The sequence below is a fragment of the Bombina bombina genome, chromosome 1 (genome assembly GCF_027579735.1).
Source record: "Bombina bombina isolate aBomBom1 chromosome 1, aBomBom1.pri, whole genome shotgun sequence".
Taxonomy (NCBI): domain Eukaryota; kingdom Metazoa; phylum Chordata; class Amphibia; order Anura; family Bombinatoridae; genus Bombina; species Bombina bombina.
The window spans coordinates 199,918,176-199,942,206 of NC_069499.1; the positions used below are offsets into that span (position 1 = coordinate 199,918,176).

General features: G+C 41.2%; 1 protein-coding gene across 1 annotated transcript in view; it reads right to left on the reverse strand.

The window, feature by feature from the left end:
* Window positions 1–383: 383 nt before the first annotated feature.
* The window catches only part of SPTBN5 (spectrin beta, non-erythrocytic 5), a 391,859-nt gene continuing 368,211 nt past the window's right edge, over window positions 384–24,031 (reverse strand). The window contains exons 62-64 of the mRNA XM_053697828.1: window positions 11,162–11,222; window positions 1,709–1,764; window positions 384–1,617 (exon numbers count right to left, since the gene is read on the reverse strand). Coding sequence (XP_053553803.1) covers window positions 1,490–1,617; window positions 1,709–1,764; window positions 11,162–11,222 — 245 coding nt within the window. The 3' untranslated portion in view covers window positions 384–1,489. The remainder of the gene's footprint in view (window positions 1,618–1,708; window positions 1,765–11,161; window positions 11,223–24,031) is intronic.

Sequence of the window (24,031 nt, forward strand, 5' to 3'; positions counted from 1 at the left end):
TTCCTGAAGCTGTATACGGTACTATGGGCTATGTACTGCATGACATAGATTGCATAGATGGCTTAAATTTTTTTTTAATTTAGAAGATGCTCACTGAGATGGCAGTGAGTGAGGGTTAGGAAACAGAGGTTTAACCCTCTGCTTCATTAATATCAGTTGCTGGCTGGAGAATGTCCCAATAGGGGCAGTCACCCTTTGAATTTGCCCCTTTATGTTTAAGGTTTACTAAGATGCAAAATAATTGTTTGTCCAGGCAAACTTGCAGAGTTCAATAAACCTTAACAAGCTGCAAATGTATTTACATGATCCATATGTATCCCTTTTATATACATAACTAAAACATTTCCATTTATAAACATGATTTACATTATAAGAGTATGACATTGTGTTATTAAAAATCTGTTTATTAAAATAAAATATTGCTTCATATTTTCACAATTATACATATTGTTACTGGAATGCATTTAATGTTTACAGTCATTTTTTTCAAGATAATTAATTTATGTTAACAATAACACTGAGCATTGCTGTAACACTCAGCCAGATGAACACAATTAATTAAAGAATTACTATTGTGTCCTGAGTTGCACTCAATGCATATCTGTATAAAATCTTACAATAATTCATTCAAAATAAATATGTGTAAATATTTAGATTTTGAAAAGTTATGTTGCCTCGTCATTAAGCATGGCTTTTGAGGTACCTGTGACAGACATCGGGAAGGGAAAAATTAATTACAGTCCACATACAGTTTTTTTTTTTACTTTTTAAAATCCATGATGAAATTAAAGGGATATTAAACAGTGCCCCTTTAAAAAAAGAAAGAAAGAAAAAGCTAAATCAGTAAACATAAAAAGAAACAGATTGCGTTCAAAATAAACAACTTACTTCTTTTAATGCTAAAAGAGAACTTAAGACATTCTCAGTGTAGGCCCTGCCTACAATTAGATAAGAGTGCTACCATGATCAAACTTATGTTCTACTGTCACATGATGTTTGCAGTAAAAGTTGTCTACTGAGCATTGGCAATAAACTGATTGCAACTAGAGCAGAAGTCTCCTAGCAACACTTCAAAAGAAAAGCTTGCCTTCCTGTTGAAACCACAACATCTTTGTGTGGTTGTGACAGGAAATAACGCATCTTTCAAAAATGATGCTAAAAAAAATAAAATAAATAAAATTAAAATCCTTTAAAAATGGTGAATAATACATATTGCAATTATTTCTATTAAGTATAACCCACTTCTAAAGCGCTTTATGTCATTACAACAATGAAACAGACTGTAATATCCCTTTAATATGTAAAGGCCTAGCTGGTCGTATGAGCAGGCCTACAAGTAAGACTGGCAAAACAATGAACCTAAAAACATATGTAATTCTGTACAGAAAATTTTAGAATTGTCACAGTTTACAAGTGCCTCAGTGTTTGTGCAGATGTCAATAACAATAGATTTGTTTAAACAGAGCAGGTCCCATGTGATGAGGTAGTGTTATTTCTTGTGGAAAAGCTTTTTGAACACATTTTTCTCCTTTTTTGATTTATCTTTTCCATCATTCACATCCATTATATCTGGGGTATGGGCCTCGTTCAATTCACTTTTCTCTGAGCTTACAAATGCTGCCAAGACAAAATTATACATTTTGTTATTTAAATACTCAGAATGATACATCAGGTTTAATGACACATATTTTGCGACTTAGCAGCTCACCTCTGCTGGCAATAAAGGTGTCACCATTAGTCTCTGGCAGAAAAGATAAAGTCCTCCTAGACAAATAACAACAAAAATAGTAATTTTATTTTATCTACTGTAAAAAACATTATAAAATGAATACAAAATAGTAGGTACTGTATATGTTTCCACTGGGATCAATGGGCTTCTAAATGATCATCCTATAATATAAAAGGCCAAGTGTGTTTGTCCGAAGCTGTCATGAGCAGTAGAGATAGCACAAGGACAAACACACCTGGCCTTACCTGACATGCTGTTTGCGGCGGTGGGGCAAAAGTGGGCGTGGCCAGGCAGGAGTGTGGGCGTGACCAGACGGGAGTGTGGGCGTGGCTGGGCATGGTCGGGAGCATGGTTGGGTGTGGTGGGGGGCGTGGTCAGCGCGAGAGAGAGGGGAGAGAAATAGAAAGAGCGGGGAAGAGACAAAAAGCGATAGGAAAGAGCTAAAGAGTGGGGGAAGAGCAGAAGAGAGGGGGGAGAGAGAGCAAAATAGAGGGGAAAGAGCAAAAGAGAGGGGAAAAGCAAAATAGAGGGAAGAGAAAAAGAGGGGGGAGAGAGAGAGCAAAAGAGAGGGGAGAGAGAAAATAAGAGGGGGAAAGAGAGCAAAAGAGAGGGGAAGAGAGCGAGCAAAAGAGAGGGGGGGAGAGAGAGCAAAAGAGAGGGGAAAGAGCAAAATAGAGGGGGGAGAGAGAGCAAAAGAGAGGGGAAAGAGCAAAATAGAGGGGAAAGAGCAAAATAGAGGGAAGAGAGAGAAAAAGAGAGGGGGGAGAGAGAGCAAAAGAGAGGGAGGAGAGAGAGCAATAGAGAGGGGGAGAGAGAGAAAAAGAGAGGGGGAGAGAGAGCAAAAGAGAGGGGGAGAGAAAGCAATAGAGAGGAGGAGAGAATGAGCAAAAGAGAGGGGAAAAGAGAGAGCCAAAGAGAGGGATGGAGAGAGAGCAAAAGAGAAGGGAAAGAGCAAAAGAGAGGGGGGAGAGAGAGCAAAAGAGAGGGGAAAGAGCAAAATAGAGGGAAGAGAGAGAAAAAGAGAGGGGGGAGAGAGAGCAAAAGAGAGGGAGGAGAGAGAGCAATAGAGAGGGGGGAGAGAGAGGGGGGTAGAGAGGGGGGAGAGAGAGCAATAGAGAGGGTAAAAGAGAGAGCAAAAGAGAGGGATGGAGAGAGAGCAAAAGAGAGGGGGGGAGAGAGAGTAAAAGAGAGGGGAAAGAGCAAAATAGAGGGAAGAGAGAGAAAAAGAGAGGGGGGGAGAGAGAGCAAAAGAGAGGGAGGAGAGAGAGCAATAGAGAGGGGGAGAGAGAGAAAAAGAGAGGGGGAGAGAGAGCAAAAGAGAGGGGGGAGAGAGAGCAAAAGAGAGGGGGAGAGAGAGAGCAAAAGAGAGGGATGGAGAGAGAAAGAGCAAAAGAGAGGGGAGAGAGACAGAGCAAAAGAGAAGGGGGGAGATAGTGGGGAGAGATAGAGTAAAAGAGAGGGATGGAGAGAAAGAGCAAAAGAGAGGGATGGAGAGAGAGTGCAAAAGAGAGGGGGGAGAGAGAGAGAGCAAAAGAGAGGAGAGAGCACAAAAGAGAGGGGGAGAGAGAGCACGCAAAAGAGGGGGAGGAGAGAGAGAGCGCAAAAGAGAGAGAGAAAGCAAAATAGAGGGGGAGAGAGAGCACAAAAGAGAGGGGGAGAGAGAGCAAAAGAGAGGGGGGAGAGAAAGCAAAAGAGAGGGAGAGAGAGAGAGCAAAAGAGAGGTGGAGCGAGAAAGAGCGCAAAAAGAGAGGGGGAAAGAGCACAAAAGAGAGGGGGAAAGAGAGCAAAAGAGAGGGGGAGAGAGAGAGCAAAAGAGATGGGGGAAAGAGCACTAAAGAGAGGGGGAGAGAAAGCAAAAGAGAGGGGGAGAGAGAGAGCAAAAGAGAGAGGGGAGAGAGAGAGCAAAAGAGAGGGATGGAGAGAGAAAGAGCAAAAGAGAGGGGAGAGAGACAGAGCAAAAGAGAAGGGGGGAGATAGTGGGGAGAGAGAGAGTAAAAGAGAGAAAGAGCAAAAGAGAGGGATGGAGAGAGAGAGAGCAAAAAAGGGGAGAGAGACAGAGCAAAACTGAGGGGGGAGAGAGAGAGCGCAAAAGAGAGGGGGAGAAAGAGAGCACAAAAGAGAGGGGGGAGAGAGAGAGCGCAAAAGAGAGGGGGAGAGAGAGCGCAAAAGAGAAGGGGAGAGAGAGAGTGCAAAAGATAGGGGGGAGAGAGCACAAAAGAGAGGGGGAGAGAGAGCAAAAGAGAGGGGGAGAGAGAGAGCAAAAGAGAAGGGAGAAAGAGCACAAAAGAGAGGGGGAGAGAGAGCAAAAGATAGGGGGGAGAGAGCACAAAAGAGAGGAGGAGAGAGAGCAAAAGAGAGGGGGAGAGAGAGCAAAAGAGAAGGGGGAAAGAGCACAAAAGAGAGGGGGAGAGAGAGCAAAAGAGAGGGGGAGAGAGAGAGCAAAAGAGAGGGGGGATAGAGAGAGCAAAAGAGAGGAATGGAGAGAGAAAGAGCAAAAGAGAGGGGAGAGAGACAGAGCAAAAGAGAAGGGGGGAGATAGTGGGGAGAGAGAGAGTAAAAGAGAGGGATGGAGAGAAAGAGCAAAAGAGAGGGATGGAGAGAGATAGAGAGCAAAAAAAGGGGAGAGATAGAGCAAAAGAGAGGGGGAGAGAGCAAAAGAGAAGGGGGAAAGAGCACAAAAGAGAGGGGGAGAGAGAGCAAAAGAGAGGGGGAGAGAGAGAGCAAAAGAGAGGGATGGAGAGATAGAGCAAAAGAAAGGGGAGAGAGACAGAGCAAAAGAGAGGGGGGGAGAGCAAAAGAGAGGGGGGAGAGAGAGAGCAAAAGAGAGGGATGGAGAGAAAGAGCAAAAGAGAGGGATGGAGAGAGAGAGCAAAAAAAGGGGAGAGAGACAGAGCAAAGGAGAGGGGGGAGAGAGAGAGCACAAAAGAGAGGGTGGAGAGAGCGCAAAAGAGAGGGGGAGAGAGAGAGCGCAAAAGAGAGGGGGAGAGAGAGAGCGCAAAAGAGAGGGGGAGAGAGCGTAAAAGAGAGGGGGAGAGAGAGAGCACAAAAGAGAGGGGAGAGAGAGCGCACAAAAGGGGGGGAGAGAAGGAGCACAAAAGAGAGGGGGAGAGAGTGAAAAAGAGAGCGGGAGATAGAGCACAAAAGAGAGGGGGAGAGAGAGCAAAAGAGAGGGGGACAGAAAGCAAAAGAGAGGGGGAGAGAGGGAGCAAAAGAAAGGTGGAGCGAGAGAGAGTGCAAAAGAGAGGGGGTGAGAGCACAAAAGAAAGGGGGAGAGAGAGGAAAAGAGAGGGGGGAGAGAGAGAGCAAAAGAGAGGGGCGAGAGAGAGAGCAAAAGAGAGGGGGGAAAGAGAGAGCAAAAGAGAGGTGGAGTAAGAGAAAGCGCAAAAGAGAGGGGGAGAGAGTGCAAAAGAGAGGGGGAGAGAGCACAAAAGAGAGGGGGAGTAAGAGAGAGCACAAAAGAGAGGGGGAGAGAGAGCAAAAGAGAGGGGGAGAGAGAGCAAAAGATTTTTATTACCAGTTTTATTAAAATCCCAGCAGTTTCTGAATGACACAATTCTTCTTTTGTTTAGGTGCAGTAACATATAAATAGTATCTCACAAAAGTGAGTACACCCCTCACATTTTTGTAAATATTTTATTATATCTTTTTATGTGACAACACTAAAGAAATAACACTTTGCTACAATGTAAAGTAGAGTGTGTACAGCCTATATAACAGTGTAAATTTGCTGTCCCCTCAAAATAACTCAACACACAGCCATTAATGTCTAAACCGTTGGCAACAAAAGTGAGTACACCCCTAAGTGGAAATGTCCAAATTGGGCCCAATTAGCCATTTTTCCTCCCCGGTGTCATGTGACTCATTAGTGTTACAAGGTCTCAGGTGTGAATGGGGAGCAGGTGTGTCAAATTTGGTGTTATCTCTCTCACACTCTCTCATACTGGTCACTGGAAGTTCAACATAGCACATCATGGCAAAGAACTCTGAAAAAAAGAATTGTTGCTCTACATAAAGATGGCCTAGGTTATAAGAAGATTGCCAAGACCCTGAAACTGAGCTGCAGCACGGTGGGCAAGACCATACAGCGGTTTCACAGGACAGGTTCCACTCAGAACAGGCCTCGCCATGGTCGACCAAAGAAGTTGAGTGCACATGCTCAGTGTCATATCCAGAGGTTTTCTGCATTGCTGCAGAGGTTTAAGGGGTGGGGGGGTCAGCATGTCAGTGGTCAGACCATATGCCGCACACTGCATCAAATTGGTCTGCATGGCTGTCGTCCCAGAAGGAAGCCTCTTCTAAAGATGATGCACAAGAAAACCCGCAAACAGTTTGCTGAAGACAAGCAGACTAAGGACATGGATTACTAAAACCATGTCCTGTGGTCCGATGAGACCAAGATAAACTTATTTGGTTCAGATGGTGTCAAGCGTGTGTGGTGGCAACCAGGTGAGGAGTACAAAGACAAGTGTGTCTTGCCTACAGTCAAGCATGGTGGTGGGAGTGTCAGTTTATTGAGGGAACCATGAATGCCAACATGTACTGTGACATACTGAAGCAGAGTATGATCCCCTCCCTTTGGAGACTGGGCCGGCCCCAAACACACCTCAAAGACAACCACTGCCTTGCTAAAGAAGCTGAGGGTAAAGGTGATGGACTGGCCAAGCATGTCTCCAGACCTAAACCCTATTGAGCATCTGTGGGGCATCCTCAAATGGAAGGTGGGGGAGCGCAAAGTCTCTAAAATCCACCAGCTCTGTGATGTTGTCATTTAGGAGTGGAAGAGGACCCCAGTGGCAACCTTTGAAGCTCTGGTGAATTCCATGCCCAAGAGTGTTAAGTCAGTGCTGGAAAATAACGGTGGCCACACAAAATATTGACATTTCCACTTAGCGGTGTACTCACTTTTGTTGCCAATGGTTTAGACATTAATGGCTGTGTTTTGAGTTTTTTTGAGGGGACAGCAATTTTACTCTGTTATACAGGCTGTACACTCACTACTTTACATTGTAGCAAAGTGTGATTTCTTCAGTGTTGTCACATGAAAAGATATAATAAAATATTTCCAAAAATGTGAGGGGTGTATTCACTTTTGTGAGATACTGTATATATACTGTATGTATATATATATATATATATATATATATATATATATATATATATATATATATATATATATATATATTACGATTATTATTTTACTATGACTATTTTACTATTTATGAATAATTGAAAAATTAAATATAAAAGAAGAAAACCGAGCTAAGCTAAATCTTACAGAGAAGAAGAGGGCATTTTAGGGAGGAATGTGTTATTGTTGTTGAAAGAGACTGTGGGGGAGATTTTTTGGGGAGACTAGAGGTTGCAGGGGGTTCCTTGTGTGCTAGGGGAGTCAATTGTTAAACAATGTTTGCACTGGGAGGGGAATGTAGGCGAGTCCCTAAGAGTGTTATGAGGTAGTTGCTCTGAGCGAGGGTTAATCCCTTGCGTGATGTTGGGTTGTGATGCCTTGGGTTATAGGTGGGGAGGCCATGATTAGGGTTACATACTGTGGCTCTAGGTTACTTTTACTGGTAGTATCAGTGGTGGTAAGATAGGTAAGGGGCTTATTGCAGTGGGATTGGATGATGTTTTATTACTGTTGTTTTCTGGGGGACCAAATATTTAATGTGATACCTATTACAAAGTGCAGTTCTTTGTGTACAAAAAGAAATTGGTGAACTTAAAGTTTAAGAAAAAGTGATGGGATAAAGGGAGAATTTTGTCGATGGTATATTGTGATAAAATTAATGTAGTAACATAGTAGATGAGGTTAAAAAAAAAAGACAGAATTACATCAAGTTCAACCTACCTATACAGTTCCTACTTAATCTCTCATATTGCTCTTATAGTTAAAAAAAGGTTTATGTTGCTGGAGATTAAATCTCCTTTCTTCCAGCCTTTAATTGTGAAGTAAGTACTATATTTTTTCATGTTATGTGGGCACCCAGATTAGGTTATTTAATTATATATATATATATATACTGTATATATATACACACAAGGCTGAAAATGTCCCACTCTCTACTAGCCATTGGCGAGTGGGAATTTAATAGTTGCGAGTGAAAGTTTGTGAGTGAATGCTGAATCCACATTCACTCGCGGTCCAAAGTCTGGTGGCGTGTTGTAAGTAGCAAAGTTAGCACATTTGCAAAATGTACACTCCTATTGCAGCATTGACAAACACACATTTTAATAATAAATATTATCTGAAGGGATATTATATATCCTAGAAAGGGCAAGGATATGTTATTCCTCTAGGGCTATAGTGCTTAGACTGTTACTTCTGAGAGGGTAAAAGGGGACAGAGAGAGAGAGTTTGGAGAGGAAAAGTAAAAGTGGAGAAGAATATAGTTTTACGAGAGAGGGGAGGAAAAAAAAAAAGAGTAAATAGATATGAGAGAGGAGAAAATAAGAGTGTAAAGAGAAGATATGGCCTGAGAGATTAGGGTAAAAAGAGAGATTAAAGAGAGGATGGAGGGAAGAAAGATAGAAGGTAGAGATGATAATTATTAAAAGAATTTTTTTTTCTATGCGCTCTCTATTAAAGTCTATGGGGAGAAGAAGTTAGCACACTTGCGACATCCGAAGTTCAGGTAAGCGTGCGTTGGGTTTCACTAGTGTTTGCACATAAGCAAAAGCGCTACATAGCACGCCACTTGTAATGTGGCCTATAATCAGGGATAGGCAAGGTGTCCATACACGGACACTGGTGTTAGCCCTTGCAGTGTCCGCCACAACCTGAGTATATTTTTTCTTTCTGATTAAATAATAGGAATAAAAAATATATGTAGTGTGAATAAAGTTAGTGGCTTGTCAAGAGACTGCTAGAGATATTGGGTGATAAGTTATGGAATAAATAAAGCCTGAGTGAAATACTGGATGTGTATCTGCATCTGTATAATAACACCCAGCTCTATACAAAGACACAGTAGTAACACTGGCACATGGGTATAGCCAGAGGAGGGCTGTTTATAGAATCAGTGGTATCTGCATCAGTATAATAACACCCAGCTCTATACAAAGACACAGTAGTAACACTGGCACATGCGTATAGCCAGACAAGGGCTGGTTATAGGGTCAGTGGTATCTGCATCAGTATAATAACACCCAGCTCTATATAATGACACAGTAGTGAGATTGGCACATGGGTATAGCCAGAGGAGGGCTGGTTATAGAATCAGTGGTATCTGCATCAGTATAATCACACCCAGCACTATATAATGACACAGTAGTGACACTGTCACATGGGTATAGCCAGAGGAGGGCTGGTTACAGAATCAGTGGTATCTGCATCAGTATAACAACACCAAGCACTATATAATGACACAGTAGTGACACTGGCACATGGGTATAGCCAGAGGAGGGCTGGTTATAGAATCAGTGGTATCTGCATCAGTATAATAACACCAAGCACTATACAAAGACACAGTAGTGACACTGGCTCATGGGTATAGCCAGAGGAGGGCTGGTTACAGAATCAGTGGTATCTGCATCAGTATAATAACACCAAGCACTATATAATGACACAGTAGTGACACTGGCACATGGGTATAGCCAGAGGAGGGCTGGTTATAGAATCAGTGGTATCTGCATCAGTATAATAACACCCAGCACTATATAATGACACAGTAGTGACACTGGCACATGGGTATAGCCAGAGGAGGGCTGGTTATAGGATCAGTGGTATCTGCATCAGTATAATAACACCCAGCACTATATAATGATACAGTAGTTACACTGGCACATGGGTATAGCCAGAGGATGGCTGGTTATAGGATCAGTGGTATCTGCATCAGTATAATAACACCAAGCACTATATAATGACACAGTAGTGAGATTGGCACATGGGTATAGCCAGAGGAGGGCTGGTTATAGGATCAGTGGTATCTGCATCAGTATAATAATACCAAGCACTATATAATGATACAGTAGTTACACTGGCACATGGGTATAGCCAGAGGATGGCTGGTTATAGGATCAGTGGTATCTGCATCAGTATAATAACACCAAGCACTATACAAAGACACAGTAGTGACACTGGCACATGGTTATAGCCAGAGGAGGGCTGGTTATAGGATCAGTGGTATCTGCATCAGTATAATAACACCAAGCACTATACAAAGACACAGTAGTGACACTGGCACATGGGTATAGCCAGAGGAGGGCTGGTTATAGGATCAGTGGTATCTGCATCAGTATAATAACACCCAGCACTATATAATGACACAGTAGTGACACTGGCTCATGGGTATAGCCAGAGGAGGGCTGGTTATAGGATCAGTGGTATCTGCATCAGTATAATAACACCCAGCACTATATAATGACACAGTAGTGAGATTGGCACATGGGTATAGCCAGAGGAGGGCTGGTTATAGGATCAGTGGTATCTGCATCAGTATAATAATACCAAGCACTATATAATGATACAGTAGTTACACTGGCACATGGGTATAGCCAGAGGATGGCTGGTTATAGGATCAGTGGTATCTGCATCAGTATAATAACACCAAGCACTATACAAAGACACAGTAGTGACACTGGCACATGGGTATAGCCAGAGGAGGGCTGGTTATAGGATCAGTGGTATCTGCATCAGTATAATAACACCAAGCACTATACAAAGACACAGTAGTGACACTGGCTCATGGGTATAGCCAGAGGAGGGCTGGTTATAGGATCAGTGGTATCTGCATCAGTATAATAACACCCAGCACTATATAATGACACAGTAGTGACACTGGCTCATGGGTATAGCCAGAGGATGGCTGGTTATAGGATCAGAGGTATCTGCATCAGTATAATAACACCAAGCACTATAAAATAATGTTTTACATTTCAAATGTACCTTGGTGTCCTCCACAGCCTTTGTCTGTGCCTATCCCTGCCTATAATAGGCTAACAGTATTTACTGAACAGTTACAGTATTTGTTGCAATGGTGATAGGCCCAGGTGCTATGTCAATGCCCCTGCTTATCAGCAATACAACCAAACACACTGAGTAACAAACAAGGGTTTTACAGAAATATGTATTTTTCCTAAACATACCCAAAAGTGGATTGATATCAAAGACCAAAATAAGTACACACTCTATGCCACTGACAAAACTCCCAGCTCTAGGTACTCGCTGGGCACTCACAGAAAGCTGGCCTGAGTCAGGAAGTTAATCCCAAGGTCCAATGGGTATAGACGATCAAATATATCAAATGCAACACACATTATAGCCAGCACTCACTCAGATGCATACTATACATAGGGATATTATATAGATTTTTAAATTATTATTATTTCTTTTTACACTAAGACAACAATAATTAATAATGGTAATGGGTAGGTTCAGGGTAATAGAGTTAATTTAAATTACATTTAAGATTATAATATAATTAGACTATTTACATTGGAATCTCATGAATGGAAGTATAAGCTGATGGCTCCTTCTTCTGTGGATCAGGAGATTCTGTAAAAAAAAATAAATTTAAATTTACAATTCATTTTATCTCTGAAAAAAATGGAACCACTCAAAAAGTTACAACACTATACATTATCCCTTTCAATCTCCATTGTTTACAATTATCACTGCAGGTTCTTACTAAGGTTAGCACGCAATCTGGTATTACAAGTCAAAGGACGAGTGGAAACTTTGAGCCCTGTACATATATATATATATATATAGGTAAAACTCGAAAAATTAGAATATCGTGCAAAAGTTAATTTATTTCACTAATGCAACTTAAGAAGTGAAACTAATACATGAGATAGACTAATTACATGCAAAGCAAGATAGTTCAAGCCGTGATTTGTCATAATTGTGATTATTATGGCTTACAGCTCATGAAAACCCCAAATCCACAATCTCAGAAAATTAGAATATTACATGCAATCAATAAAACAAGGATTGTACATAGAACAATATCGGACCTCTGAAAAAGTATAAGCATGAATACTGTATGTACTCAGTACTTGGTTTGTGCCCCTTTTGCAGCAATTACTGCCTCAATGGGGCGTAGCATGAAAGCTATAAGCCTGTGGCACTGCTGAGGTGTTATGGAAGACCAGGATGCTTCAATAGCGGCCTTCAGCTCTTCTGCATTGTTCGGTCTCATGTCTCTCATCTTTCTCTTGGCAATGCCCCATAGATTCTCTATGGGGTTCAGGTCAGACTAGTTTGCTGGTCAATCAAGCACAGTAATCCCACAGTCATTGAACCAGGTTTTGGTGCTTTTGGCAGTGTGGGCAGGTGCCAAGTCCTGCTGGAAAATAAAGTCAGCATCCCCATAGAGCTCGTATGCGGAAGTGTCAGGGTTTTTTCCTGACTTGTTTGCCATGTGCTGCTGGCAGCAATTTTACTCACCTCTCTTCCTGACTTGGTGCATTGTGGGGGATGCTGCTCACTTCCTGCACTTCCTTTTATGGCCAGACTGGTTTACATCATCCATGTGAGACAGGATGCAGTCTCAGAATTGTGATCATCACTTATTATTTAAAGGGCCTCTGTTCAGTATGCTTTGTCCTTGCGTTGTCTCAGACCAGTTTGTGAGAGTTCCTGTGTATTACCTGGCTGTCTGACGTCCTTCCTGGTTCCTGATCCCTGGCTTGTTCCTGACTCTGCTGTTCTCCTTGTAAAAATGTGGTAGGTGGCGCAAAAATGCTGTTCCCAGTATGAGTTATTGATGGTGATAAAATTAAAATTAAAATAGCATAAAATTGTGTAACACCTTAGATATAATATTCCTTTTTCAAATTACCACAATACTATATTTTTAAAATATGTTGATTTATTGTTGGTTTAGCATATTATACAAATAAAAATAAAAATTCCATACAGTTGAAATGAATACTTTAAATATTAGACACCGGTGTCAGTTTAACTTTAGACGTATGTAAATATATATTTTCATAAAATGCGCAAATGTAAAAGTAAATTAAAAACACTTTCTTTAAAACACAATGTTCAATAGTTATATGCTGTACTGTGCATATGTTTGGATTTCATTTGCATATATATGAGGTATTGACCTTAAGTATCTTTTATACTTCAAACACTATCGGCTAGATTTGGAGTTTGGCGGTAAAAGGGCTGTTAACGCTCCGCGGGTTTTTTTCTGGCCGCACCATAAATTTAACTCTGGTATCGAGAGTTCAAACAAATGCTGCGTTAGGCTCCAAAAAAGGAGCGTAGAGCATTTTTACCGCAAATACAACTCTCGATACCAGAGTTGCTTACGGACGCGGCCGGCCTCAAAAACGTGCTCGTGCACGATTCTCCCATAGGAAACAATGGGGCTGTTTGAGCTGAAAAAAAACCTAACACCTGCAAAAAAGCAGCGTTCAGCTCCTAACGCAGCCCCATTGTTTCCTATGGGGAAACACTTCCTACGTCTGCACCTAACACTCTAACATGTACCCCGAGTCTAAACACCCCTAGCCTTACACTTATTAACCCCTAATCTGCCGCCCCCCGCTATCGCTGACCCCTGCATTACACTTTTAACCCCTAATCTGCCGCTCCGTAAACCGCCGCCACCTACGTTATCCCTATGTACCCCTAATCTGCTGCCCTAACATCGCCGACCCCTATGTTATATTTATTAACCCCTAATCTGCCCCCCACAACGTCGCCGACACCTACCTACACTTATTAACCCCTAATCTGCCGAGCGGACCTGAGCGCTACTATAATAAAGTTATTAACCCCTAATCCGCCTCACTAACCCTATCATAAATAGTATTAACCCCTAATCTGCCCTCCCTAACATCGCCGACACCTACCTTCAATTATTAACCCCTAATCTGCCGACCGGAGCTCACCGCTATTCTAATAAATGTATTAACCCCTAAAGCTAAGTCTAACCCTAACACTAACACCCCCCTAAGTTAAATATAATTTTTATCTAACGAAATAAATTAACTCTTATTAAATAAATGATTCCTATTTAAAGCTAAATACTTACCTGTAAAATAAATCCTAATATAGCTACTATATAAATTACATTTATATTATAGCTATTTTAGGATTAATATTTATTTTACAGGTAACTTTGTATTTATTTTAACCAGGTACAATAGCTATTAAATAGTTAAGAACTATTTAATAGTTACCTAGTTAAAATAATTACAAATTTACCTGTAAAATAAATCCTAACCTAAGTTATAATTAAACCTAACACTACCCTATCAATAAAATAATTAAATAAACTACCTACAATTACCTACAATTAACCTAACACTACACTATCAATAAATTAATTAAACACAATTGCTACAAATAAATACAATTAAATAAACTATCTAAAGTACAAAAAATAAAAAAGAACTAAGTTACAGAAAATAAAAAAATATTTACAAACATAAGAAAAATATTACAACAATTTTAAACTAATTACACCTACTCTAAGCCCCCTAATAAAATAACAAAGACCCCCAAAATAAAAAATTCCCTACCCTATTCTAAAATACAAAAATTACAAGCTCTTTTACCTTACCAGCCCTGAACAGGGCCCTTTGCGGGGCATGCCCCAAGAATTTCAGCTCTTTTGCCTGTAAAAAAAAACATACAATACCCCCCCCCCCCAACATTACAACCCACCACCCACATACCCCTAATCTAACCCAAACCCCCTTAAATAAACCTAACACTAATCCCCTGAAGATCTTCCTACCTTGTCTTCACCATCCAGGTATCACCGATCCGTCCTGGCTCCAAGATCTTCATCCAACCCAAGCGGGGGTTGGCGATCCATAATCCGGTGCTCCAAAGTCTTCCTCCTATCCGGCAAGAAGAGGACATCCGGACCGGCAAACATCTTCTCCAAGCGGCATCTTCTATGTTCTTCCATCCGATGACGACCGGCTCCATCTTGAAGACCTCCAGCGCGGATCCATCCTCTTCTTCCGACGACTAGACGACGAATGACGGTTCCTTTAAGGGACGTCATCCAAGATGGCGTCCCTCGAATTCCGATTGGCTGATAGGATTCTATCAGCCAATCGGAATTAAGGTAGGAATTTTCTGATTGGCTGATGGAATCAGCCAATCAGAATCAAGTTCAATCCGATTGGCTGATCCAATCAGCCAATCAGATTGAGCTCGCATTCTATTGGCTGATCGGAACAGCCAATAGAATGCAAGCTCAATCTGATTGGCTGATTGGATCAGCCAATCGGATTGAACTTGATTCTGATTGGCTGATTCCATCAGCCAATCAGAAAATTCCTACCTTAATTCCGATTGGCTGATAGAATCCTATCATCCAATCGGAATTCGAGGGACGCCATCTTGGATGACGTCCCTTAAAGGAACCGTCATTCGTCGTCTAGTCGTCGGAAGAAGAGGATGGATCCGCGCTGGAGGTCTTCAAGATGGAGCCGGTCGTCATCGGATGGAAGAACATAGAAGATGCCGCTTGGAGAAGATGTTTGCCGGTCCGGATGTCCTCTTCTTGCCGGATAGGAGGAAGACTTCGGAGCACTGGATTATGGATCGCCAACCCCCGCTTGGGTTGGATGAAGATCTTGGAGCCAGGACGGATCGGTGATACCTGGATGGTGAAGACAAGGTAGGAAGATCTTCAGGGGATTAGTGTTAGGTTTATTTAAGGGGGTTTGGGTTAGATTAGGGGTATGTGGGTGGTGGGTTGTAATGTTGGGGGGGGGTATTGTATGTTTTTTTTTACAGGCAAAAGAGCTGAAATTCTTGGGGCATGCCCCGCAAAGGGCCCTGTTCAGGGCTGGTAAGGTAAAAGAGCTTGTAATTTTTGTATTTTAGAATAGGGTAGGGAATTTTTTATTTTGGGGGTCTTTGTTATTTTATTAGGGGGCTTAGAGTAGGTGTAATTAGTTTAAAATTGTTGTAATATTTTTCTTATGTTTGTAAATATTTTTTTATTTTCTGTAACTTAGTTCTTTTTTATTTTTTGTACTTTAGATAGTTTATTTAATTGTATTTATTTGTAGCAATTGTGTTTAATTAATTTATTGATAGTGTAGTGTTAGGTTAATTGTAGGTAATTGTAGGTAGTTTATTTAATTATTTTATTGATAGGGTAGTGTTAGGTTTAATTATATCTTAGGTTAGGATTTATTTTACAGGTAAATTTGTAATTATTTTAACTAGGTAACTATTAAATAGTTCTTAACTATTTAATAGCTATTGTACCTGGTTAAAATAAATACAAAGTTACCTGTAAAATAAATATTAATCCTAAAATAGCTATAATATAAATGTAATTTATATTGTAGCTATATTAGGATTTATTTTACAGGTAAGTATTTAGCTTTAAATAGGAATCATTTATTTAATAAGAGTTAATTTATTTCGTTAGATAAAAATTATATTTAACTTAGGGGGGTGTTAGTGTTAGGGTTAGACTTAGCTTTAGGGGTTAATACATTTATTAGAATAGCGGTGAGCTCCGGTCGGCAGATTAGGGGTTAATAATTGAAGGTAGGTGTCGGCGATGTTAGGGAGGGCAGATTAGGGGTTAATACTATTTATGATAGGGTTAGTGAGGCGGATTAGGGGTTAATAACTTTATTATAGTAGCGCTCAGGTCCGGTCGGCAGATTAGGGGTTAATAAGTGTAGGTAGGTGTCGGCGACGTTGTGGGGGGCAGATTAGGGGTTAATAAATATAACATAGGGGTCGGCGATGTTAGGGGCAGAAGATTAGGGGTACATAGGGATAACGTAAGTGGCGGCGATTTGCGGTCGGAAGATTAGGGGTTAATTATTTTAAGTAGCTTGCGGCGACGTTGTGGGGGGCAAGTTAGGGGTTAATAAATATAATATAGGGGTCGGCGGGGTTAGGGGCAGCAGATTAGGGGTACATAAGTATAACGTAGGTGGCGGTCGGCAGATTAGGGGTTAAAAATTTTAATCGAGTGGCGGCGATGTGGGGGGACCTCGGTTTAGGGGTACATAGGTAGTTTATGGGTGTTAGTGTAGTTTAGGGTACAGTAGTTAAGAGCTTTATGAACCGGCGTTAGCCAGAAAGCTCTTAACTCCTGCTTTTTTCAGGCGGCTGGAATCTTGTCGTTAGAGCTCTAACGCTCACTGCAGAAACGACTCTAAATACCAGCGTTAGAAAGATCCCATTGAAAAGATAGGCTACGCAAATGGCTGATCTGCGGTATGGAAAAGTCGCGGCTGTAAAGTGAGCGTTAGACCCTTTAATCACTGACTCCAAATACCAGCGGGCGGCCAAAACCAGCGTTAGGAGCCTCTAACGCTGGTTTTGACGGCTACCGCCGAACTCTAAATCTAGGCCTATATGTGTATATTATTATTGAACGTATAGTGGATATATTATTAAGATACCTTGTATCTGTATTCAGTAGCTAATGCTCTATTTAGAGCGGTTCTGAATTTGCTGTTCTCCTTGTTCCTGATTCCGGCTCGTCTGACTACTCGCTTTGGCTCCTGACTTGGCTTGTCTAACTACCAGCTCTGGTTTGGATTCCTGGCTTGTTATTTGACTTGTGGACTTTTTATTATTTTTTGCTATTAATAAAGGTGTGATTATTTTTGGACTTCTCGTCTCAGTCTGATTCCTGGCACCCTGACATTACGCAAGGACTATGAATCCTGATGGTGCTAATAATCCACTTTTACCTGCCATAATTTCCAGGATGGATGAACAGGATCACCGCTTGGATCAATTTGCACTAGACCTGCAAACCCTGCTGACTCGCACTGCACATTTGGACCAAAGTGTCCCGCAAGTTATGGCTGCTCCTGTTTCCGCTGCTGCACCTATGCCTACCAGGAGCATGTCCGGTTCTGCACCTCTACCTCAGCGATATGGAGGCGATCCTAATCAGTGCAGAGGGTTTTTGAACCAGGTGGGCATTTACTTTGAGATGTTACCTCAGGCGTTTCTCTCTGACAGAGGTAAGGTGAGATTTCTCATCTCGTTGCTCTTGCCTGGGCTAATCCCTTGTGGGAGACTAATAAACCTATGATTTCAAATTACCCTGAATTTGTGGCCTCCTTTCGAAGGGTATTTGATGTTCCAGCTCGCTCCTCCTCTGCTGCTAAACTACTCATGTCCATTCAGTAAGGTACAAGATCGGTTGCTCAGTATGCCATTGAGTTCCATACGCTTGCAGCAGAGGTAGGCTGGAACAATGAAGCCCTTGTTGCCACCTTCTTTCATGGGCTCTCTGATGCGATTAAAGACGAAGTTGCTGCCAGAGATTTACCAGAGGATCTCGAGGCTTTTTTGATCCTAATTTACATCAGACTAAGGGAGAGGCCTTCTTTCAAGGAGCGCTTGCGGAAGCCTCCTGTACCGTTGTCTCCTACGTGTTCGTTCCCACCCATGCCTCCTTCTCCTCCCATGCCTCCTGGTCCCGAGTCACCAGGTACTGCTGAGCCGATGCAGTTGGGATTCACACATCTCTCCACGGCGGAGAGGGCCTTTAGGAGGAGGGAGGGGCTCTGCCTCTATTGTGGGTTACAGGGCCACCTTTTGAAGTCTTGTCCTACACGGCCGGGAAACGCTCACACCTAAGGTCCTGTCGGGGGCAGACCTTAGGTGGTTTATCCTTGTCCCCGGAACCGTTAAAGGAGAAACCTTTGGTCACGGTTGTCCTTTCCTGGGTGGACTCCTTCATAGTCACCCAGGCTCTTGTTGACTCCGGTGCTGCGGGCTATTTCATTGACAGTGCTTTTGTATCGAAGCACTCCATTCCTGTTTTGCCTCGGTCCGTTCCGCTTGCTATTGAGGCCATTGATGGCAGGCCCCTTCAGCCCGCACTCGTTACTCACGAAACTGCTCCGTTGTCCATGGCTGTTGGGGCTCTCCATTTTGAAACCCTCCAGTTCCAGGTGATAAACTCTCCGCATTTTCCGGTTGTTCTGGGTTATCCCTGGCTCCAAAAGCACAATCCCAGTGTCGACTGGCGCAGGTCCGAAATTTTGTCGTGGTCTCCGCAATGTATTTCCACTTGTCTTCAGAAACCAGTTAAAGTCTTGTGCACTTCTTCAGTATCTCAATTGCCAGAGGAGTACCGAGAGTTCCTAGACGTTTTTGACAAGGTGCGTGCCGGTACGTTGCCTCCTCACCGGTCTTACGATTGTGCCATAGACCTGCAACCCGGAGCCATTCCTCCTCGGGGCCGGATTTACCCTCTGTCTGTTGCAGAGAATTGTGCTATGGAGGAGTATGTTGCCGATGCTCTGTTGCGGGGGATCATCCACAAATCCTGCTCTCCTGCAGGGGCTGGCTTCTTCTTTGTTAAGAAAAAGGGTGGCGAGTTAAGACCATGCATCGATTATAGGGGTCTTAATCGTCTTACCATTAAGAATGCTTACCCTATTCCGCTCATTACGGAACTCTTTGACCACCTCAAGGGAGCTACGGTCTTTATTAAGCTTGATTTGAGAGGAGCGTACAATCTCGTTAGGATCAAGGAGGGCCACGAATGGAAAACAGCATTTAACACCAGGAGCGGGCATTATGAGTATCTTGTAATGCCCTTTGGCCTATGTAATGCTCCTGCTGTTTTCCAGGAATTTATTAATGATGTCCTACGAGTTATGTTGCAACAGTGTGTTGTGGTGTACTTAGACGACATCCTCATACACTCACCCACACTTGAGGCTCATCGTTCTGATGTTACACGGGTTCTTCAGAGACTACGTGAGAACGGCCTGTTTTGTAAACTTGAGAAATGTGAGTTCCATCAGACTCAAGTAACCTTCCTAGGTTATGTTATCTCCGTTGCAGGGTTCTCCATGGATCCTGACAAGTTATCTGCAGTTCTGCAGTGGCCTCGCCCAGTTGGTCTTCGGTCTATTCAACGTTTTTTGGGGTTCGCCAATTACTATAGAAAATGTATTAAAAACTTTTCTTCCTTGGTCAAACCTATCACAGACATGACCAGTAAAGAGAATGATCCACTCCATTGGTCACCTACTGCCATTGAGGCCTTTGATAGTCTTAAGACTGCCTTTGCTGCCGCTCCAGTTCTGGCTCATCCTAACCCTGTCCTGCCTTTCGTTCTTGAGGTCGATGCGTCTGAGACTGGAGTAGGTGCCTTCCAATAAACTGGCTCCCTGTTATGTTGGTCCTTTTCGAATACTCTGACGGGTCAATCCTGTGGCCTACGCTCTTGACCTTCCTCCTGCAATGCGCATCTCCAATGTTTTTCATGTCTCCCTCTTGAAACCATTGGATTGTAATCGGTTTACCACTGTGTTGCCTCGTCCCCGTCCTATCTTTGTTGACAGCCATGAGGAGTATGAGGTCAGCAGTATTATTGACTCTTGTATGTCCAGGGGCCGCGTACAGTATTTGGTTCATTGGAGGGGCTACGGTCCAGAGGAGCGTTCATGGGTTCCCTCCTCTGATGTTCATGCTCCCTACTCCGTGCCTTCCATGCCCGTTTCCCCAATAAGCCTTTTGTCCTCCTGCGGGGGAGGGGTCGTTCAGGGGAGGGTACTGTCAGGGTTTTTTCCTGACTTGTTTGCCATGTGCTGCTGGCAGCCATTTTACTCACCTCTCTTCCTGACTTGGTGCATTGTGGGGGATGCTGCTCACTTACTGCACTTCCTTTTATGGCCAGACTGGTTTACATCATCCATGTGAGACAGGATGCAGTCTCAGAATTGTGATGTCATCACTTATTATTTAAAGGGCCTCTGTTCAGTATGCTTTGTCCTTGCGTTGTCTCAGACCAGTTTGTGAGAGCTCCTGTGTATTACCTGGCTGTCTGACATTCTTCCTGGTTCCTGATCCCTGGCTTGTTCCTGATTCTGCTGTTCTCCTTGTAAAAATGTGGTAGGTGGCGCAAAAATGCTATTCCCAGTATGAGTTATTGATGGTGATAAAATTAAAATTAAAATAGCATAAAATTGTGTAACACCTTAGATATAATATTCCTTTTTCAAATTACCACAATACTATATTTTGAAAATATGTTGATTTATTGTTGGTTTAGCATATTATACAAATAAAAATAAAAATTCCATACAGTTGAAATGAATACTTTAAATATTAGACACCGGTGTCAGTTTAACTTTAGCCGTATGTACATATATGTTTTCATAAAATGCGCAAATGTAAAAGTAAATTAAAAACACTTTCTTTAAAACACAATGTTCAATAGTTATATGCTGTACTGTGCATATGTTTGGATTTCATTTGCATATATATGAGGTATTGACCTTAAGTATCTTTTATACTACAAACACTATATGTGTATATTATTATTGAACGTATAGTGGATATATTATTAAGATACCTTGTATCTGTATTCAGTAGCTAATGCTCTATTTAGAGCGGTTCTGAATTTGTAGTGGTCAGATAACCCCGTTGTTTGAAAGTTAGCCGGATTGTTTACCGCTATTATGAAGTGGTTTGGCCAGGCCCGTTAGGTGCTTGACTGACAGTTACCTGTTTGGGATTTTCCGTTGTTGTGCGGTTAAATAAACGCCGCTCTAGGTGATTTTTTTCTTTATCGGTCAGTAACCGTGCAATCTTTCTCCGTTGCAGCTTAGTGTACCCTTTTGGTTGCTGAAATTTGGTGTCGATGATTTTCTTTGCGGTTAAGTAAATGCCGCTTTGGGTGATTTTGTTTCCTGTCGGTTAGTGACCGAACTTTCTTTCTATGTTGCGGCTTGGGGATCCTTGTAGTTCTTGTTGCTGGGTTCCAATGATTTATTGCGGTTCAATATGCCGCCAACAGAAGTCTTCACAGTTGGACTACTGGTTTTCGCTCTTTGGTTTGGAGGTTATTTCCACGATGGAGATCCAGTGTGGTGGTGTTTGCCGTCCTTTATTCTCCGCTCTCTCTCCTCTCGGTCAGTGACCAAACTTTTCTTGGCTAGATGTGTGGATGCGGTTAAATAAATGCCGCTGAATGTGAATCCTAGCCAGACAGGTGGAGGCAAAATTCTGTTGAAAGGTGAAGATAGATGACTTCCTAAGATGAGTGATCAGAAGCGCTCCTTTGGGTCTTTACACAATCGATCTGTGGTACTCTGGTATCTACGCGTTTCGGCTATACAGCCTTTTTCAAGATACCTGTGTGATGGATTGGCCTTCTATTTATACCCCATTGGGGTTAACTCATAAAGTTCTGGATGTTTTTAACATGGTGTATAGTATTCGCAATTTTGACTTTGCTTATTTTTAAAGTTGTTCATGTGAATGTCAGATCACCACTTTAAATATGGCTAATTTCAACATTGTTAAACATTTTAAAATTGAATATTATGGAAGTAAGATTATTAAAAAAGGACTAAAAATTTCCGCCGGTGTTGAATCAATTTTAATGGGTCATTGTTCTTAAGAGAAGGTTTTTTTGCGCAAATTGGTCCCCTTTTTTTAAAAAAAGTTATAGTTTTAGTTTTAGTATATATATATATTTGGAGTATGTTTGTCTCAATTATAAATTGCATTAAATGTTCAGTTTAATTTAATTAATTAAGTGAGGTCACCCTTCAGTGCACATGCTTACATAGTGAACTTTTTCTAAGTTGAATAACTTCAACTTGAACTTGAAGTGGGCTTTGGATGGAGTTACTGATATACATGTTTGATACATGTCAATCACTTTAATTTTTTATAGATTAGATCTTAAGTTCTAACTACTATTTGAGCAGATGTTTCATTGAGCTTCTCTGTGTCAGTATAATTGAAATGTTTTTTCCTACGATGAAAATTATTCCAGTTGATTATTGTGTCTAAAAAAATGTGTCTACGAGTCTAGTTTATATACCTAGGTATGTTTGCTGTAATTGTATTGGCTTGTTTGTCAAATGGATTTAAAAGTGAACTTATTTATTTTCTCATGGATATTTCATGGATATTTCGGTTTAGTGAAAGTAATTTTACTAAGTTACCGGAATATGGTCATCTGTATGGTTCTAATTATAGGATGGAATTTAAATCTAACTCGCTATTTAGGCCTTTAGGATGTAGAGTGCCCATTTCAAAAATTAATTTTGCTTCTTGATGAAGAAGTTTTTTACCACAATTTCCACCTCTACCATCAGACTTTACCTTTCTAATTCCCCAAAATTTCATTTCTTTTGGATTCCCTCTATGTACTAATTTAAAATGTGCAAAAAGTCTTGTGTTGTCTTTCTCTTTTTCAATGCTGAGGATGTGTTCCCTCATTCTGTCCTTCAACTTTCTACTTGTTTGACCTAAGTACTGAAGCTCACATGAGCATTGTATGAGATATATAATGTTATTATCCGTGCACCTAATCACATCATTTATTTTGACTTCTTTTTTTGTCACGGTAGATTTAACTGAGTTAGTTTTAGTACTGTATTTGCATGATTTGCAATCATGATAGGGGAAGTAACCTGATAATGTTTCATTTTTAAGATTATGTTGACTTATATTTGTTCTATGTTTATACTCGCTTGGAGCTAGAATGTTTTTCAAGTTCGTGGCTTTCCTGAATAGAATGTCTGGATGATGTTGAAGTCTTTTTCATATGATAGGGTCACTTCTGGCAATATGCCAGTGTTTTTTTTATTATATTTTCGATTTGTTTATGTTGGCTGGAGAAGGTGGTGATGAAAGGAATTTTATAAGGGTCTTTTTCTTGATCGTCTATACTGTTATTCTTATCCTTCAAAAGGACCTTTCTATCTATTTGTCTAACTTGTTTGTTTGTGTCTGCTAGCGTTTTATGGTGATAACCTTTTTCTATGAATCTATTCTGTAAGATCTCAACTTGTTTATCATAGTCTGATAATTCTGTGCAATTTCTTCATATTCTTGAAAATTGGCCTTTGGGTATGTTTCTCTTCCATTTGTTATGGTGGCAGCTTTTGTAATCTATATAACTGTTGGCATCTACTTGTTTGAAAAATGTTGTGGTGGTTATTCTATTGTTTATTATTGTTATTTCAATATCTAAAAAATTAATCTTTGTTTTGTTAAATTCATGTGTGAATTTTAAACCAAAATCATTAGTGTTAAAATCTGATATAAATTGTTCCAGTAGTTCTACAGCACCCTTCCAAATGATGAAAATGTTGTCTATGAATCTTTTGTAGAGCACGAGATTCGCACCCCATGGGGTTTCTGATATGAATTTTTCTTCAAAATATTCTACAAACAAATTTGCATAGCTGGGTGCGAATCTCATGCCCATGGCTGTACCTCTTTTTTGTAAATAATGATTTCCATTGAATGAAAAGTAATTGTTTCTTAATATGAATTCTATGCAATCAATTATGAACTCCTGTTGTGGTTTTGGAATTTCTGTGTCTCTAGTTAAAAATGAATTGGTGGCTTCTAGT